The sequence below is a fragment of the Thamnophis elegans genome, chromosome 12 (genome assembly GCF_009769535.1).
Source record: "Thamnophis elegans isolate rThaEle1 chromosome 12, rThaEle1.pri, whole genome shotgun sequence".
Classification (NCBI taxonomy): Eukaryota; Metazoa; Chordata; class Lepidosauria; order Squamata; family Colubridae; genus Thamnophis; species Thamnophis elegans.
Genome location: NC_045552.1, coordinates 16,859,073 through 16,879,601, shown reverse-complemented (window position 1 = coordinate 16,879,601; position 20,529 = coordinate 16,859,073). Strand labels below are relative to the sequence as shown.

The 20,529-nt window shown below is 42.4% G+C and overlaps 1 protein-coding gene across 3 annotated transcripts in view; it reads left to right on the top strand.

The window, feature by feature from the left end:
- The first annotated feature begins 9,080 nt into the window (after positions 1-9,080).
- SESN2 (sestrin 2) overlaps positions 9,081-20,529 on the top strand; it is a 45,995-nt gene continuing 34,546 nt past the window's right edge. For 2 of the 3 annotated variants that reach the window (XM_032227162.1, XM_032227160.1), the window contains exon 1: positions 9,084-9,539. In XM_032227162.1, the coding sequence (XP_032083053.1) occupies positions 9,450-9,539 (90 nt within the window). In that variant the 5' untranslated portion in view covers positions 9,084-9,449. Of the gene's footprint in view, positions 9,540-20,529 lie in introns of all 3 variants that reach the window. The other variant, XM_032227161.1, reaches the window with a different exon arrangement.

Below are 20,529 nucleotides of genomic sequence, written 5' to 3'. Positions count from 1 at the left end.
CCAAGTGGGGGAAAAGACACTGAATTCATGGAAGTTGATTGGAAGAAGGTTATTGATGATGGACAGGACCACGTGGTTTGAGGTCCTGGGAGAAGGGTAGAGAGTGCTGAGAGTGCCCTGGTTTTAAGCCCTCTCTGGGCTTTTGAATTTGAGCTTGTATTCTGATCAATTGTCAGACTCCCATGGGGTCATGCAGGGGCAACTCTGTAGGGTGTCCTGAGTCCCAGGCTTGATTGAGCCTTGCTAGGTGATGTAATCTCCCCAGGTGCCATGTGGTGAGATGGGTAGACAGTTAATCCTATCATGTCCTGAAGGCCATGTCTTAATCCCATCACCCTGGAGCTGAAAGGAGGAGCAGGGAGCTGCAGGAAACTATTTTGTCTTTAAAAACATGTTTCTCCTTTTCTCATCCAGGGAAACAATATCCTGCCTTTTTAATATTTCCTAGGATATTTCACTCTTCTAGGAGAGGTGTGGCTGCTAACTTCCTACAATACCTAGTCCATAATCTGTCTGGTGCAAGAAGACCTCATTTCTTCCTTCCCCCCTCAACAATTCAACCTTCCTCAACAATATCTCCCTGAGACAGTTCACAACAACAGCAACTGGTTCAACAAGTTCTTTTTCCAGCTATGTTGGTAAATCCTTATTGAGCCACTGTTGAGCAATCGTGAACTGTGGTTAAAAATAGCTCTTAGATGTGTGTGTGTGAGAGAGGGAAGGGAGCATTTTCTTCTGTCCTTTGCTATTACAGTAACAATTCCAGGTGCATTGGGACAAGCCAGCTTCAGCTAAACCATAAATCCCTCTCCTGCCCCTTTCTTTGTGCCCAAACGCACACACCACTACCCCTTTGCAGTGTGATTTGCCCAGATTGGAGGAAAAACCACCTTTCTCCATAGACTTTGGGTCTTCCTCTGCCCCTCCTCTGCTTCCAACCAATCACTCATTGGCTCTGCTGCAAAGCAGGAAGGCAAGACACAGAGATACGTTGCTCTAATTGGCAGACTGGCTTGATTCATATATAGAGAGAAAGGCTGTTGCTGGGCAAAGCAAAAAAAAGGCATTGAAATACTAGTTACAGCTTCTGCTTTATGGACTGTGCTGCATGAGCTCTTAACAATCAAAAAGCAGAACTTGTTTATCAGGGCGAGGTGCCCCAGTTAAAAATCCTTTTCTCCTGCTGAAAGGAAGCGCAAGCTAAAATAGGGTGAACGGCATCAAAACTGCAACAATCCACATAACCATAAGATGGCACCAAAGAGATAGAGCAAATTCCCATTCTTGGTGGCCATCTGATGGCCATCTGGGATTTAGCAGCCCAGACATACAGTAACCCTGTCAGAATAGCTGAGAAAGGCAAAGCCAAGCTTAGTAGTGTTTTATTGCTGCTGCTTCTAACCGTGATTTCTGGAATCAGAATGGCACAGTTACACCCACCCTTATTTTGGAAAGAGACAAAAGAGTTTGCACTGACTGCAGAGATGTGTGTAACTTAACACTTCTGGGAATTTTTCTTGGATCTCTCAAGAAATAGCAGCCTGGCCAATACACACTCCCACTTAGAGTTTCCATAACTCATATGCACAATTCCAAATGGCCACAAGATATTACCCAAAAAAAAAATTGTTTATTGATGCCATCTTGGTTGTGTCAACCTGTAGATGAAAGCCCTACATATTGGAATTTTGTCCCACTGAAATATGTGGCTCTGACTTTGCGGTATTCTAACAAGACAGTCAACTACAGTCCTCTATGTTCACTTTTTATTTCACAAAAATTGCCTGAGACGAAGGAGGAGGAGGCATTCTCATCTTTTTAATCTTATTTACAACCCTGTTTTTTGTGAATAATCCCTAACTCCCCCATCCAAGTATTAACTAGGATCAGCCCCTGTTTAGCCAAGGTCACGCTAACCATTCCATCCCAACAGTTGGCTTCGGTGCCCCATTCTCTGCTGAATACCCCAGCCAAAATGCTCCAGCATCTTCTATTAATTACTAAAGGGTGGGATGAGAGAGGATCAATCTTGGAAATTAGGTAATTCCCACATTGCACGTCTTTTGATTTAAACACATCCTCCTTGAGTACAGATGGTAAAAAAATTAAACATAACTTCTCTATTATGGCTTCTTTGTGCCTTTTTTGTTTTTAAAAAAAGACGATTGATTTCTTAATCTCACTAGAAATGCCCGACTATACTTATCTGTACCTTCTTGGAATTAAATTTGTTTTAACAGCTCACAAATTACCTTTTTTATCGATCTGCAAATATCCAAACATCTCTTTCTTCAGGAGAGTTTCAATCTGATGAGTCACGAGCTAATAAAAAGAGATGATTGCATTTTGTTTAATCTTGCCAATCCAGTTATATTTCAGGGGTGGGTGGGGAGAACCTTAATCCAAGGTTGCCATTGATAAATAATATATTTAAACTGACTGAAGTTTTGAGTTAACAAAACCTCATTAGATTAGAAAGTTAAAAAGTGGGGAGGTAGAAGAGAAAACCCAGCAAATATAAAGTGACGTTTAACTAGGAAAACATGTTTTTTAACCACTGTTAAGTCCAGAATAATGGGATGCAGTGGTTCAGTGGTTAAAATGCTGATCAGAAGGTGGGCAGTTTGACGGTTCAAATCCCTAGCGCACATAATAGGGTGCGCTCCTGTTACTTTCCCAGCTTTTGCCAACCTAGCAGTTCGAAAGCATGTAAAAAATGCAAGTAGAAAAATAGGAACCACCTTTGGTGGGAAGGTAACAGTGCTCCATGCACTTTTGGCATTTAGTCATGCGTGCCACATAACCACGGAGATGTCTTTGGACAGCGCTGGCTCTTCGACTTTGAAACGGAGATGAGCACCTCCCCTAGAGTCAGGAACGACTAGCACTTACGTGCGAGGGGAATCTTTATCTTTAAGTCCAGAATTGATGGATTAGCTTCATAATACAGTAGTGCAAAATGTGGGTTTCTCAATGAAATTCAGTTCCGAACATTAGGAAGAAATCTTCAATACCACACCAGCATAGCATATAAGGTAGTCCTTGCCCTTCAACAGTTCATTTAGTGACCGTTCAAAGTTATGTCATTTAAAAATGTGACATGACTATTTTCACATTTACAACAGTTGCAGTATCCCATGGTCATGGGATCAAAATTCAGATGCTTGGTTCATATTTATGATGTTGCAGTATCCTGAGGTCATGGATCACATTTTGTGATTTTCTGACAGTCAATGGGGAAGCCAGATTCACTTAAAAATCATATTACTAACTTAACAACTGTGGTGATTCACTTAACAACTGTGGCAAAATGGTCAAAAATGGGGCAAAACTCACATAACAAAAGGCTTAGCAACAGAAATGTTGGGCTCCATTGAGGTTGCAAAGCGAGGACTACCTGTAATCCCATTTGTTGAGATGCTAAATTGCTAATTCCAGTAAACTTCCAAATCAATAAAATACAGCTCCAAGATATACCAACTACTGCTAGGACTCAGCCACTTACTTACAAAAGACTTGTAAAAGTCTCCTTATGACGTTCATGGAGTATGGACTTGTCAGGGCCATCTCCTCTATATAATATGCTGCCTGAAAATGTTGTTGTTAGTTGCAAAGTTGTGTCCGACCCATCACGACCCCATGGACAACGTTCCTCCAGGCCTTCTGGTCCTCTACCATCCTCTGGAGTCCATTCAAGCTCACGCCTGCTGCTTCAGTGACTTCCTCCAGCCACCTCATTTCTCTGTCGTCCCCTTCTTTTGCCCTCAATTGTTCCCAGCATGAGGCTCTTCTCCAAGGATTTCTTCCTTCTCATTAGGTGGCCAAAGTATTTGAGTTTCCTCTTCAGGATCTGGCCTTCTAAAGAGCAGTCAAGGTTGATCGCCTCTAGGACTGACCGGTTTGATCAGCTTGCAGTCCAAGGGACTCCCAGGAGTCTTCTCCAGCACCAGAGTTCAAAGGCCTCCATTCTTGGCACTATGCCTTTCCTATGGTCCAACAGCCATACATTGCAATTGGAAAAACCATAACCTTGACTTTACGCACTTTTGTTGCCAGTGTATCCCTGAAAATACAGTTGGGCCAATCCTGCCTGAATATTACCAAAAAGTTAAGACTATCTTGACTGAAGGAGTTTTTAGCTCTTCATTGTTATTTGTGCATTGTTACATCTTTACATTTTTTGTCCTGTGTTGTTTTATCTTATTACTCACCCAGATGTTTTTCAGACTAGATGGAAATAAAATAAATACAGGATCTTTTTTCCTCCGTAAACCATTTAATAGATTGTCCCAATCTCCTGAGCCTTTTCTATGACATTCAGCTGTGGTAGTCCCTACATAAAAAGATTAACCAAACTTTATCTTAAATTTTATTTCAGGCAGCCTATGTAGAATGTGTCCATTCCTACAGGACCTTAGAATGATTATAATAGGAATATGAATTAATTCCACCTTTTGTTTTTAAAGCTGCTCGTCTCTTATCCTCAATTTATTCACAAGAACTGGAACTGAAGACCATGAAACTTGTCCTTCTCCTTGGAGAACCTTCATAAAGCCAAACTGTGATTCATAAACAATGATAGATGTCAAGAACAAAACTTGTTTATAAGGTGATTACTTGTTCCTGGGATTGCAGAAATGTGGGTTTTTAAGCATTCCCTATCTTGAAGACAAAATTTATGAGCTGGAATTAGTACTCCCCATGAACAAATATTATCGAAGAAAAGCAACTTTGACCTCTCTCTACATATCCTTTATCCCTCCGTGGGATTTTTGCCCCACTGCACTTGTTTTGCACATTCCACAGACAAAGACTGTCCCAACATATACACCTATCATCTGTCTGTGTTTGTTTCTTTATCATATCTCAGAAATGGAACGGAAGAAGAGACACCTATTTGTTTGTCACTCGCAAAACATCCCTATTCACAGTTGAGTCATAGCAAAGCAATATGGAAGATTATTAAGTCCATGTGTAGAGCAATAGTGGTAGCAGAGAGTGAGTTACAGTTCAGGCTGTTACAATTCAGTTCAATTCAGTTCCTTTGCATGCTTACTCAGAAGTAAGTACCTTAGTTTAGGAAATGGCTGATTGCTAAGTAAGAGTCTACTGAACTGCACCCCGGCTGAATAAAACTGCCATTCTACTATGTAATTAATTAGGAGCCTATCCTACTCAGTTTACCTAAGTACTGTGTTCTCCGAAAATAAGACCTCCCCGGATAATCCGCCCATCAGGTTTTTGAGTGCATGGGCTAAAATAAGCCCTCCCCAAAAATATTTAAATGCATGCGCAGCCAGTACCGCCATTTCCTCTGGTTGCTTGCTCAAACAACACGAGGTGAGGAGGCAAGGCAAGAGGGCGGGAAGGGAGGGGGAACATGCCCCATGCACCCCACAGGCCCTTACCTAACAGCCGCTCCCGCAACCCTAGCCACCGTGCTCCTTCTGTCACGCTAATGGCCGCCACAAAAAAGAGCAGCCTTGCACCTTGCTGCCACAGCAGTGCAACAGAACAGCAGCCATGAGGTCACCACACTGCCGCCTCCTGCACCTCAAAAATAATAAGACCTCCCTGAATATAAGGCAGTGCTTATTTCAGGGATCAAAAGAAAATAAGACCCTGTCTTATTTTTGACAAAACATAGTAGATGCACGTGGGACCATAGACCATTACGAGCCACTCTGAATTTCAGCAGGATGCAGTCTTGTATCCCTCCACTTAAGATCAAGTTGTACAATTTAAAGCTTGGACATTTAGGTTTATTTTTATTTCCCCTGTCAAACAATGTCTGCCACTGGCGTCCTTCAAAACAGTTTACATAATAAAAGCAGCTACGACCCAAATGCTGCAAAGTAAAGGGAAAAAAATTAAGACAGAAAATGAGACGTGTGAACTCCCTCTCTGACAAATAAAATGGAAGGAAGGAAGGAAGGAAGGATGGATGGATGGATGGATACTGGCATTCTATTAAAAAAGGGGACAGAGAATTGAGAGAATTCACTGAATGTGATGAGCATTAAAAAGATGTTGGGACTCTAGAAAAAGTGCAGACAAGAGCAACCAAGAGGATTAGGGGACTGGAAGCTAAAACATACGATGAACGGTTGCAGGAACTGGACATGGCTAGTCTAGTGAAGAGAAGGACCAGGGGAGACATGATAGCAGGGTTCCAATATTTGCAGGGGCTGCCACAGAGGGGGGCAAGATATTTTCCAAACCACCTGAAGGCCAGGCAAGGAATAATGGATGGAAACTTACCATGGAGAGATTCAACCTTGAAGTAAGGAGAAATGTTTTGACACTGAGATCAATCAACCAATGGAACAGAAGTTGCCTTTGGAAGTTGTGGGCTTCATCACTGGAGGCTTTAAAGAAGAGACTGGAGTGCCATCTGTCAGAAATGGTGTAGGATCTCCTTGGGCGCGGGTCAGGGGGCTTGGACTACATTACCTACAAGATCCCTTCCAACTCTGTTAATATGTAAATTACCAAAAAGGCCCTGTTTCTTCACTGCCAGCTATATTTTCAAGTGTGGAAATGTTACAGAGAAAAGTCCCAGTACGTTACATAGGCTTCCTGTAGGATGAAAACAGATCTTCAAACCCGATGATACCATACTTTGTAGGTTTTAAAGTATAGGGCAGCATTTTCCATTCAGAGCAAGTCAGCAGCCAATGTAGACCAAGTGAGCATCCAATTCAACTTGGCCCTTGATATTAAGCCAGAAATGGCCACTTATTTTTCCACGGTAATTATGATGGAGTCTAGCTAGCATGGTGGCTCAGTGGCTAAGACACTGAGCTTGTCGATCAGAAAGGTCAGCAGTTTGGCAGTTCGAATCCCTAGTGTTGTGTAACAGAATGAGCTCACGTTACATGTCCCAGTTTCCGCCAACCTAGCAGTTCAAAAGCATGTAAAACTGCAAGTAGAAAAATAGGGACCACCTTTGGTGGGAAGGTAACAGCATTCCATGCACCTTCAGCGTTTAGTCATTCCAACCACATGACCACAGAGACGTCTTCGGGCAGCGCTGGCTCTTGTGCTTAGAAACTGAGATGAGCACCGCCCCCTAGAGTCGGGATGACTAGCACATATGTGCAAGGGGAACCTATACCTTTACCTAGCTAGCTAAAGGTCACCATGGCATGTGCAGCAGGGACAGAATAGTCCTCCTTACCTGCAGTTGTTAAATTGATTTGTGAAACAATGTCATCCAAGCAAAAAGTGAAAACCACAATCATGGGTTTGTGTGGTCTTTTCTGGAATAAATATTAGCCTTTTCCCATAATGGCATTTTTTGTGGTTTAGGCTGATTCTGTATTAAGAATAAGACTGTTCACACAGTGCGCCAAACCACAAATTGCCAAACAAAGCTCAACCTTATCAAGCACCCAGTCTGTGATTAATCTATTGCTGTGCAAATCCAGACTAATTATTGAGCAAAGTATGTTTAGATTAACCGTGGGTTGGCGTATTAACTGAATATAGCCATAATGAACTTTTTCTATATTATTCTGCATTTAAATTTTGAATCTTATAGCAGACACCTTGAAGGTATGTTTCTCCTCAAATCTTGAAGATTGGCAATTAAATTCTTCAATATAGTATACTAAGGTCTATTACAATCTTAGATCAGCATGCAATGTAATAATATGCATTTATTACAAGTAAATCCTATCAAAGTTAGCAAGGCTTGCCTTTTAAACACAGGTAAGTTTGTACTCATTAGGCAACTAATGTTATTTTTTTAAAGGTAACTTAATGGCAGCTTACTGGCAAATTTAAGCCTTGTTCTTTTAGATGCCTTTTGCTTCAAATGACATTTTAATATCTGTTGACCAGATTTTAAACTTGGCACAAATGACGTACAGATGCCAGATTCTTCTTGCATGTGTCAATAACTTGGATCACTGCAAGAAATCTTTTTGTTTTTTTTTCCTTCCCCAGAACAAATACATTGTGCAGTGAGATTCTTCCTTGTGTATTTATGATAGTGTTGCCATATCTCTTCTAGTTTATGGGAGTAATAGCATAATCCTAGACATGTTTCTTTCATTTTATAAAATAGAATAGAATAGAATTCTTTATTGGCCAAGTATGATTGGACACACAAGGTATTTGTCTTTGGACATAAGCTCTCAGTGTACATAAAGAAAAATAAAATAGAATACATTCATCAAGAATCATAAGATGCAACACTTAGTGATAGGCATAGGTTACTAATAAGATATCAATTATACTAGGAAACAAATAAAACAATAAAATTAAAGCTACACACAACATGGTTATAGTCATAAGTGGGAAGAGATAGGTACTGGTAAGGAAGAGAAGAATAGAAATAATACAATCTTAGTAAATTATTTAACAGTGTTGTGGGAATTAGTGGTTTAGCAGAGTGATGGCATTCAGGGCAAAACTGTCCTTGTGTCTAGTTGTTCTGATGTGCAGAGCCCTAGGGTCGTTTTGAGGGTAGGAGTCGAAACATTTGCTCCACGTAATTGTTTTCTTTGATCTTTGATGAGTTTGTCCAGCACATGCCCCCCTGGTGGTTTAAGTATGCAAGACTTCTTGCAGAATTAATCGGGCCACATCTCTTTCTGATACATTTTGCCAGCTGAATGAGATTCAGTATGCTTAATACACAATGAACGGATGTAGATTTCACTCCTGTTCCAAACATTTTATGAAGACATTTCGGTGGCATAAGAAATTTTGTGTTGAATTTATAACCAGATTGTTAGAGCCTTTGAATAGACGTAATACAAAAGTTGGATTGTATTTCATTATTCATTGGATTGTTGAACATTTGTGATTCCCACCACTGTCCCACCTCCACCCATTCCCTCCGCACCAGCATTCAGGGTACACGTGAACCCCCGCTGCAGAAACAGTCCTTAAAGATAAACAATCAGGACGGGAACTACATTTCCCATGACGCCAAGCGCGCCGCCTTCCTCCTCATTGGTACAGAAAGTCGGAGGGGCGGCGCCTAACTGTAGAAAGAACCGCGCCTTGCTCCGATGCGATTGGCTGCGGGGTGGGTGTCCAAGTCTTCTTCGGAATGATCTTAGCGCCTCCCTGCCGCTTCTCGACAGTATGAAGAAGCGGCCGGCGGGACGCCTCGGAGCGCTTGGGCTCTTCCCCCCCCACCGATGCCGCTTTCACAGGCGCCTTCCGACCCGAGTTAGTTTGACTCCGGCCCGCCCGACAGCCGCCCTGAGCGTTCTAGAACCCCGATGCACCTGGACGTTCTAGAACGTTGCAACTTTCGGACGTTCTGTCGGCTGCCGACGCTGGACATTCCCCCCCCTCTCCTCCGAGGGACCTTCCTCAATTACGCCGGAGCAGTTTGGGGAAGAGAAGGGACGACGGGAGGCGGCCGACCGACCGCTGCTGTTTTTTCCTCTGTCCCTCGCCTTCACCTCCGATCGCGTTAAACGGACACCATGATCGTCGCCGATTCGGAGAGTTGCGACCCTGCCGGAGTCGAAGGCTATTTGCCCTGCGAAGGCTGCGAAACTTTGAGGCGTAAGAAGGTAATCAAGTCAGAGAGAGAGAGAGAGAGAGAGAGAGAGAGATGCGCGCTGCCATCTCCCGATCTCGACCTTTTCGTCTTTTCTTTTTTCTTTCTTTTTTTGCTAAGCGATCCGAGTCTTTCTCTCCCTCTCTAGTGTCTGTGTGTTTGTGTGTGTGTGTGTGTGTGTGTGTCCCGCCGCGTTCTGTGCCATTTTCGGGGAAGGGGCGGGGGCGTGCGCTCCAGTTGTTGCTGCAAAATTGCGTAAAGGGGCGGTGGTGGTGGTGGTGGTAACGCTGGAGTCCTTTCGAAGAACATGTATCAGAATGTAGTTGCATCAGCCGGAGAATGGGGAGCAGGAAAAACAAGCGGAGGGGGGTTTGGGGTGGAGAAAGGTGGGGGCTTGGGTGGTGGTGAAAAGGCTGGGGATGCAAGCAGGCGGTCGCTGCAGGGATCCAACTCGGGGTGGGGAGAAGCGGATCCTCACGGAGCGAGCGTGGAGATCTTCCTTCCCATTGCTCAGAGTGGCAAAGGACTCAACTGTCAGCGGTTGGCTTGCAAAGGTTTAGACCAGGGGTCCCTAAACTTGGCAACTTTAAGACTTGTGGACTTCAACTCCCAGAATTCTCCAGTCCACAAGTCTTAAAGTTGCCAAGTTTGAAGACCCCTGGTTTAGACTAAGCCAGCCACCCGGATCTCCCTGAGGATGAGGATTATTCCCCCCCCCCTTCCATCAGCTCCTATTTCCCTCCACGAAGCATCGGGGCTCTTTACATTTCACTTTCTTAGGGACTAGAATCTTTCTCCCTCCAGTTCTGCCCCGCAGCAAAAACCCCGCACCGCTTGATCCATCTTCCCCGCGAGATTAAAAAAAAAACTGTCGCCCCCACCCACCCAGGCCCCATCCCGAATAAAAGTCGGCTCTTGTGCCTGCGGGAAGCAGGCTGGATCTCGGTCGGTCGATGTTGGGGTGATCCTACCTAGCGGTGTAGCGAACGGTTTAGTTGCTGGAAGACGCTGGAAGAAGTTCCTCTTTGGGTAGGTCGGGGTTATTGGGCGATTGCTGGGTTCCTGCATGCACGGGCATGTCCGACACGCGCGGACCGAGGGGCGTGTGTGCACGCTCTAAAAGACAGCATTTATAAACTTTCACGTCTGCCTCTGCCCTTGGGCGACCGATTTGCTTGGCTCGTGTAGGGCACACTCTCACCGAAAGGGCTTTTGGTTTTATGCATGTATTTTTATTTATTTATTTATTTATTTATTATTTATTTATTTATTTATTTATTTGTCAGCATGTGCAAGGTAACAGGTATTAGTATAGACATGGGCATAAACACATGAGATTAGTACAAATAGATGGCTATAAATAAGCATAACATGGCCATGAACACATAAAATGAGTACCTATCAATGGGGACAGTAGGACAGAGACGGTAGGCACGCTGGTGTGCTTATGCACTCCCCCTTTAGGGACCTCTTAGGAATGGGGTGAGGTCCACAGTAGACAGTTTAAGGTTAAAGATATGGGGGTTTGAGGAACTGACAACGGAACCAGGTCGAGGGTTCGAGGCATTGACCACTCTCCTTGCTGAAGTCGTATTTTCTCCAATCGAGTTTGGAGCGGTTTACTTTGAGTTTGGATCTGTTGTTTGCCCCGTGTATTTTGAGGTTGAAGTGAAGTAGTCGTTGACAGGTAGGACTTTATACAGCAAATAATTTTGTGTACTATGCTTAGGTAGGAACGTAGGTGGCGTAATTTGAGGTTGTTCACAACGAATCCGTGCTTGAGTGCAGCTAGTTTCCACTTTGCTTACTTGCTCATTGCTTAATGTGTGGTGTGTAATGGCCCTGCAATGAGTTTACACTACAGTGTGATTGTTGTTAGTTGCAAAGTCGTGTCCAACCTATTGCAACCAATGGACAACGTTCCTCCTGTCCTCTATCGTCCCCTGGAGTCCATTTAAGCTCATTCCGACTGCTTTGGTGACTCCACCCAGCCACCTCATTCTCTGCTGTCCCCTTCTTCTTTTGTCCTCCATCTTTCCCAGCATGAGGCTCTTCTCCAGTGAGTCCTTCCTTCTCATTAGGTGGCCAAAGTCTTTGAGTTTCCTCTTTGGGATCTGGCCTTCTAAAGAGCAGTCATGGTTGATCTCCTCTAGGACTGACCAGTTGGATCGCCTTGCAGTCCAAAGGGACTCACAGGAGTCTTCTTCAGCACATATCACATACAGTGTGATACGATTGTGCAAACCAGATAATGCATTTTATTTCATCCTCCTTGATTTTGTTTCAATTTTTTTTCCACCCACCTTTTTGTAAGCGGCCTGGAATCGCTTCACGTGATGAGACAGGGTGACATATAAATTAAATAAATAAAGGGGAAATTCAGTGAGTAGGTCAAGGAGATGTTTAAACATTTGCTCCTGAGGCAGTCCGTATCCATTTAAACTGCTGCGTCAGCTCAATTTCAGAGGGAAGCTTTCAAGCAATGATGCAACCAGATACATAACTTAATTGAGGTCCTTTAATTAGTGCTTTTAAAGGAAGCCCGGCCCACTTGTCATTTCAATTATGAAATATGCAATTGATCTTAAGAATGTTGGGTATCTTGCTGTTTTTTTTAAAGCATTCTTATCCTTAAGTTTTATATTTTACTATAGAAGTAGGAAGAACTGTTAATGAAGTATCTATCACCTCTCCTTGATCGTAAACTTGTGCATCCAAGCAGCACTTGGTGGAAATAAGAAAAGCGAGCTTCACCCATTGTAGGCACTGTCTCTTTATATTGACTTGGATAATATAGGCAGTCCTCGACTTACAACAGTTCATTTAATGACAAGTTACAACAGCATTGAAAAAAGTGACTTATGATCATTTTTCACAGTTGCAACCTTTGAGGCATCCCCATGATCACGTGATCAATTTCAGACACTTGGCAACTGGTTTATATTTATGACCGTTGCTATGTCCCAAGATCACGTGTTCCTCTTTTGTGACCCTCTGACAAGCAAAGTCATGGAGAAGCCAGATTCGCTTAACAACCGAGTTACTAGCTTATCAACTGCAGCGATTCACTAACAACTGTAGCAAAAAAAGGCCGTAAAGTGGGGCAAAACTCTCTTAACAAACGTCTCACTTAGCAACAGAAATGTTGGGCTCAATCGTGGTGGAGGACTCCCTATGTTTCACCCATCATCTGTTACTTTTGGATGCTTGGAAAAAAGGATATTAAAGTGTAGCAGGCAGGTGTCTTTCCTACCCCACCCCACCCCATTTCAGTGTAGGCTTAAGAGCCAATAGTAACAGTCATAGTAAAGAAGGAAATATCAGCGTTTTTTCATACCAATTGTCAAGCAGCTCCCCTTGACTTGGCTCCAGTCCCTTCCTGTGTAACAGCTGAGAAGTGTGGTTGTCTCTTCTTCAGTAGTTGTGCAACTGAGAGACACACCCCTCCGGATTGTGGCTTTGCCCGTTGGGCCCCAAGGGAGGAAGCCCTAGCATTCTCCTTGCCCCTTTTTCAGACTCCAAAGGGATGGGGAAGTTTCTGGGAAGCTCTCCCATCACACAGCTGTAGGCACAGACTGCGGGCTTTTAATTCTTATCCCTCCCCATTGCTCTATTACAGTATTTAATATTAAATGGACAGTTTGTTTTTCCTTGGTAATTTCACACAGCACAGTGTGGAGTTGTTGTTTTTTTATGACAGCAATAGGGCACTGCACACCAGAACAACTAGACACAAGGACAGTTTTTTCCCCCTGAATGCCATCACTTTGCTTAACAACTAATTCCCACAACACTGTCAATAATTTACTAAGACTGTATTACTATTATTATTCTCTTCCTTCCTAGTATCTATCTCTTCCCATTTATGACTATAACCATGTTACTTGTATCTTTCAGTCTATATTGTTTTATTTGTTTACTAGTACAATTTGATAGCTTATTAGTAACCTTGACTATCATTAAATGTTGTATCTTTTTATTCTTGATGAATGTATTTTATTCTCCTATGTACACTGAGAGCATATACACCAAACACAATTCCTTGTCTGTCCAATCACACTTGGCCAATAAAGAATTCTATTCTATTCTGTTTAAAGAAAACATGAGTGGCCCAATTTACTCCCTGATATCCAGGAACTTAACATTTTTGGTCCAGCACTTTTAACAAATACACAAAACTGACACCACACACACCCTGGTTAAATTGAATTAGTAGTTATTTTTGTTGCATTCCAAGGTAAGAGATAATATAATAGCCTTAAACTCTCTCTGGGCCTCCCCCAAGCCCCAAATTTTGGCTGTTCTCGCTGAATAATTCCATTGCTCTCTTATCTTTTTCTATCTGATTCGATAGCATCATGGGTTCACACTAAATAATTAGCCCGGTTTATTAAGCCATTTTATGCCTTCCTGGGCATAGCAGCATAAACCAACTAGATATCCTGTGTTGTACAATACGCTATCTCAGATAATGCAATGACCTAGTTTACCTCTAATGAAGCTTTACATTTGTGCATGCAGCTGTTGAGTTGATCGATGGGTTAGCTAAGTGTGCTGTGTAAACCCAGCCAACAAATACAAGGGTTAAAAATCACATAGTACACATACTGTTTTTCTCAGCAGTTGCGTCAGGACAGAAGCAGTTGTGTTACTAGGCCTGGAGATCAGGAGGTGTGGTTATGTTGACTTGTGATAGATGGGTGTTTTTACCCCGACTGCTATGTCTAGGTGTGTTGTTTTTTCTGTTTTTCTCAGTGTGATGTTTTTATCTTAACATTTTTAATATTTCTTGGCATACTGTTCGCTGCTCAGAGTCATGATTTTGAGACTGGCGACCTTACAAAACTGAGTAAGTAAACAATGTGAATGGTATCATGTATGCCATGATGTTATTTTATTTATTATGAAATGTATTTGCTATCCGTCTCATATCTGACGATGAAGGAAGGGTGCAAGTTAAGTGCCAGGGCATTATAATGCCTGTAAAGCAGGGATGTCAAACTCAGTCTCATTGAGGGCTGCATCAGGGTTGTGTTTGACCTTGGGGGGCTGGGGTGGGCGTGGGCAGGGTGGGTGTGGCCATCTCGACATCACTCGTGTCGGGGGTGCCTGTGGTAGCCCAAGTGCTCTGCCAGCACAAACGGGGCTCCTGAGCTCCGTTTTTGGCTGCTGCGGCCTCCCACAACTCTCTGCCAGCGAAAATGGAACTTGGGTGGGCATGTGGCCAGCCAGTCCTTCACTGTTTCCAGGGTTCCAGATCTAAGCACCCTGCGGGCCGGATTCAGCCCCCGGGCCTTGAGTTTGACACCCCTGCTGTAAAGTCACTCACCAAAGCAGACACTTGCAGGAACAGGAAGTTGGAGATTCTGATCCCGCATAACCTGGAGATCGAGTTTAAAAAGGATATCACTTTGTAGCTGTGATTCACCCAACTGCCAAATGCTTAGTGGCCGTTTGGGTTGCATACGGGCTCTTCTATGAACTGAGCAGGCACGATTTGCAAATCATAGTTTAGGGGCTTAATTTTTAGGAGAGTCCAGGCAATTGTGACCGAGTCCACCGAATCGTCACCTTTGTGTGGGGTATTCAGAGACAGCCACTGAATCTGCAGGTTTGTGTGCGTGTGAGAGAGAGAGATGTGCTTTTGGGCTTGTGCAATACATGCATGCAGGAGCAACGCAAAGCTCATGCAGGCGCGCACACAGGCAACAGATTGCTCGCCCTGAGGAGGTAAAATGCAACCCAAGGAAATAACAGAAGAAAGGGAAGGAAGTATGGGTAAGAGTAAACAGGGAAACAGCCCGTGCTTGTTTGCTTGAGTAAGACATGTGTTAGCGTGTGCATGCGCCAGGCCACAGTAAGACATTAAGGCTTTGCAAAACAAAAACAAAAACCCCACCAAGATTTTTGGAAGAGGGATTGAAGGAAATAGAATAACAAAATGCCATTCTTCTGGGTGGAAAGGAGAGAATTAGAGTTCCATGGGAGGCTGGCTTCCGCCATTGACTTCACTTGTCAGGAGCTGCCTGGGAAGGTCGCAATGACTCTGGGATGCCACAATCATTGTAAATTACACAGTGCCCGAATTTTGATCCCCCGATGATGGGGATGCTGCTGCGGCTCATACGTCACTTTTTCCAAGGTCACTGCAACTTCGATCAGTAAACAAATGGTTGTACGTTGAGAACCTGCCCACATCTCTGTTGCAACGAGTACTAGAATACTTGTATTCCCCCCAGCATCCTTGATTATTAATCTCACTAGCTAGTTTGGATGGAGATCAATACAGGTAGTCCTCCACTTACAATGGTTCACTTAGTGACCGTTCAAAGTTGCATGAAAATGATGCATCTTCTTCAACATCAATGAAAAAGTGATTTATGAGCGATTTTTCCGCATTTATCACAGTTGCAACATCCCCACGGCCACATGATTAAAATCCGGATGCTTGGCAACTGACCACATTTATGACAGTTGCGGTGTCCCGGGGGGTGGGAGAGGTCATGTGATCTGCTTTTGCGACCTTCTGACAAGCAAAGTCAAGCCAAATTCACTTAACAACCTTGCTATTAATTCATCACAAGGCAGTGATCCACTTAACATATGGCAGGAAAAGTCGTAAAATGGGGCAAAACTCGCTTAACCAATTTCTCACTTAGCAACATAATTTTGAGCTATATTGTGGTTGTCGTAAGTGGAGGACCACCTGTAGTTTTTGGAAAGCCAAGGACTATTGTAAATGATAAGTTATTGCAGAAGTTGGGTTGGCATGCACGCTTTGGGTAATTGGTGGATACACTGTCATGTGAATGTACCAGAGTTTGGATCACAGCAGACTGACATTGTGACATTGAAGAAGATGGACCAGTTCAAGTAATTTGGTGGTATTTGTTGGGTATCACCCCAACTAATTATGGGTTATCAAATGAAATCAAACCTTTGATGCACAACATGTGTATAATGAAATTGAATGAGCCTCCCTGGTGCAGCCCAGCCAAGGACACAGAATACATCTCAATAAATCAATAAGTAAAAGAAATCCCTAAACCCAATAAGTACTAACACACATACCCACATACATACTAACACACACACACACAAACACACACACTATTATATTCCACCATGAGGGACGCTGTGGCTCAGTGACTAAGACGCTGAGCTTGTCAATCAGAAAGGTTGGCAGTTTGGCAGTTCAAATCCCTAGCACCGCGTAACAATGTGAGCTCCCATTACCTGTCCCAGTTTCTGCCAACCTAGCAGTTCGAAAACATGTAAAAATGCAAGTAGAAAAATCGAACCACCTTGGTGGGAAGGTAATAGTGTTCCAGGCTCCTTCAGCGTTTAGTCATGCCGGCCACATGACCACGGAGACGTCTTCGGACAGCGCTGGCTCTTCGGCTTTGAAACGGAGATGAGCACCACCCCTAGAGTGGGAATGAGTAGCACATATGTGCGAGGGGAACCTTTATCTTTTTATATTACACAGGTACATACATGTTGCACATTATACTGGCACTGCAAGTCTATCACATTAGCCTGATTTGGTGTTATGTGCATTTAAAAGTCTGACAGACCATAGATAAAGCTATTTTTCAGTCTATTTGTTCAGCTGGCTATGCTTCTGTATCTCTTACCTGATGGTAGGAGAGTAAAGAAATGCTATCCACGGTGTGTCAGGGTCATCCCTGAGGATTTTCCTCACTCTGCTGAGACAGTGGGACCTGGCGATTTCATCCAGTGGAGTTAGGGGCAGCCCATGATTTTTTTCTTAGAAAGTTAGAAGCTTTTTGTTAGAAACTAATTTCGCAATACCATTAAGTCGTCACATGTTTTGCTTGTATTTTGGATTAGCATGCTGTTTGAGATTGATCACTCTGGTTTATGGCTTATTTTGTGTTACAAACCCAGCAAGTTATTGTTCAATTATAATCAAGCATCTAGGTGAGGATGAATACATTAGAATAGAACAGAACAGAACAGAACAGAATAGAATTCTTTATTGGCCAAGTGTGATTGGACAAACAAAGAATTTGGTGCATATGCTTTCAGTGTACATAAGGAGAATAAAATACATTCATCAAGAATAAAAAGACACAATACTTAGTGATAGTCAGGTTACTAATAAGCTATCAATCATACTAGTAAACAAATAAAACAATATAAATTGAAAGATACAAACAACATGGTTATAGCCATAATGGGAAGAGATAGATACTAGGAAGAAGAGAAGAACAATAGTAATACAATTTATTTATAAAAATTATTCAGTTTGCACTGGCTTTGCCAGGTTTTTTAGATGTCTTTCCATTGAAGGAGAGATTATCCTTTTCTTTAAAATGTATATCCAATTCAAACATTCCTGCAATGGCCCCTTCTGCATCATTAGGGTGACTTTCAAATCCTGATGGTCGAACAAGGAATGGAGTTGATTGCCTAGTCTGCAAACACTGTAGGAGGAGAGCCATGTAGTTGCTATGTTAGCCAAAAATCAGAGCCGTCTGTAACACCTGTCCAGAATAACAGATTTTATTAAAAGTTATATCAAGTGCAGCTCACAAAAATGTCTGCCTTTTAATAAAATTGGTTAGCCTGAAAAGGTGCCATGAGACATCTCCTCCTTCTGTTGGCCTGGAAAGTAGGGCAAATGCAGAATTAATCAGAGAAACCGAGAACTTCTATGAGATTACTAAATATTGCATGCCCAGAGATGTGCCATTCAGAAGGCAGAATAAGAAGACATGTTTGGCAGTGGTGGTGGGTGGGCAAGAGATTGTAGCAAAGTATGTCTTAGAAGATTATTGCAGTGACAATTATGAGCTCCAAAAGATTGACAATGTTATGTATGTATTTTGGGGAGAGAAGGTGCTTTTGAGTCAATCTTCACTTCTAGAAACTGCCCTGGATAAGTTCCTGCCAGATTTCACAAGTCATTTGTCATTGCCTCCTTCCTAGGGCTAAAAAAGAGTGACTGGCCCAAGGTCAATCAGTTGGCTTCATGCCTAAGGTGGGGGTAGAACTCACTGTCTCCCAGTTACTAGTCTGACGCCCTTAACCCACTACACCAAACTGGCTCTACAGTACTGTATGTATTTATTAAACAATTTCTGTGCCACTGCACTCAAAACAACTCTTGATGGCTTAAACAGAAAAGAAAAAACCATATAAAACATATCCAGTACAAAAATACAATCACATGACAGCAAAACAAAGAAGATAGTTTGAAAGAGATGGCAAGGTCAACTCAAACGAGAAGAAAGCTCTCAAAAGAGTTGTCTTCAAGCTGATAATATAAAGGGGCTTTATTAGCTTGTATGCAACTGGATCTATTCTTCCAAACAACACAAAACTGGATTTCTTTAGATCCGTCAATGTAGAATTAGGGATTCAGTGCTTCAGACACACTTTTAGCATGCCTTGTTATCTCTTATAAAATAAATGCAATAAAATGCCAGAAGTCTTATGATGATGATGTTAAATAATCAGACTTGAGTCAAGTAAGGAAAGCTCAAAATACTGTACATCAGAAACTGAAAAATATAAAATACATACATCTTCTCTGCGTTTCTCAACCTCTTCTTTCTGTGTTTCTCAACCTTGGCAACTTTAGAATTCCAGAATTTGTGGAGTGGAGTGGAACAGAACAGAATAGAATAGAATCCTTATTGCCAAGTGTAAGCCAACACATCTTAAGTTGTCAAGGTTGAGAAGCACTGGTTTAGAGAGATATTTGACCCCAATTTATTTATTTCCAACACTGAGTAAACTTGTTAATAATAGCAATAGTGAATTCCTAACCAGAGATTTTCAAATTTTCAGACTGCAGGCTGTTGTCAGTTAAAATAATAATATAGTCACCAGAGCCCTGATGAAGTATGTTCAACCTAGCTAAGGGGTTGGTTTTGTTCCTGATTACAGGTGTCTGATCTGAACTTCAAAAATCCAGGCAGTTATTAGATAGTATTAGATACCTACAATATTATATATCCAGGCAGATATTAAATAGGAGCCTTTTCTCTGTATCTTTTTGTTGACATCTAATGGCGACCCAGATTGCTACAGTCCAGAATTGATGGCTCTGGTTTTGAAACAAAAAGATCAGATGTGATGGCTCTATGTGAATTAATGTCTGTCATTTTGATGAGCAGTATGTTTACAGAGTGGGAGATTTTAGCATTAGTCATCTTCTAGGATCTTTCTTTCTTTCTTTCTTTCTTTCTTTCTTTCTTTCTTTCTTTCTTTTCTTTCTTTCTTTCTTTCTTTCTAGGTTTCATAATGAAATTGTAGATCTAAATAGCTGATTCATCATTATTTGGTTTGCTTGCATGTCTCCAATAGGTTGGGTAAACTTCGGCCTTCAGAGTTGGTGACGATATAATAACCTTGTTTTGAAGCCTGGCGTTGTAATTTGCTTAACCTCTCCTGACTTGCTTATCAGGAATGTGGGTGCCAAGTTCTGACTAAGTACAAGTGGCCTCGTCACCCCATCAGTCAGCATCTTGGTACTTGCCTTGTCATTTGGCTACCTGATATCAGCTCTGGGAGGGGGGAGGGAAGGGAGAATTAATTCTGCAATTTGAGATGGGGTGGCAGATTAGCTCTCTCTGAAATAATTATTTTCTATTATTGGATAGACATCACTGCTGGAGGAAGTGGTTGTGATGATAGATTAGTTTTATTAAGCCTTAATTATTATGTAGGTGTATTTCCTAAACCTTGGGCCCCTTGCCAGACAATTTCTACATTGAAGGGGATTAGTTCAATTAGGCCGTGCTACCTGCAAGCAATATGTGGACCTCAATGCATTCATTGCAGTAAACCATGATTTGTTTAACTATGGTTTGCTGATTAAACTTCCATTGCTGAGCCCTAAACTTTGGTGTCAATCTCAGTGAGGCTGTTGACATATTGTATAACATAACCTGTCAATCCAGCCTTTGCATAAATTAAAGCAGAAATAATATTGGAAACGTAGAATAATATGGTCGGAAGTGACCTTGGAG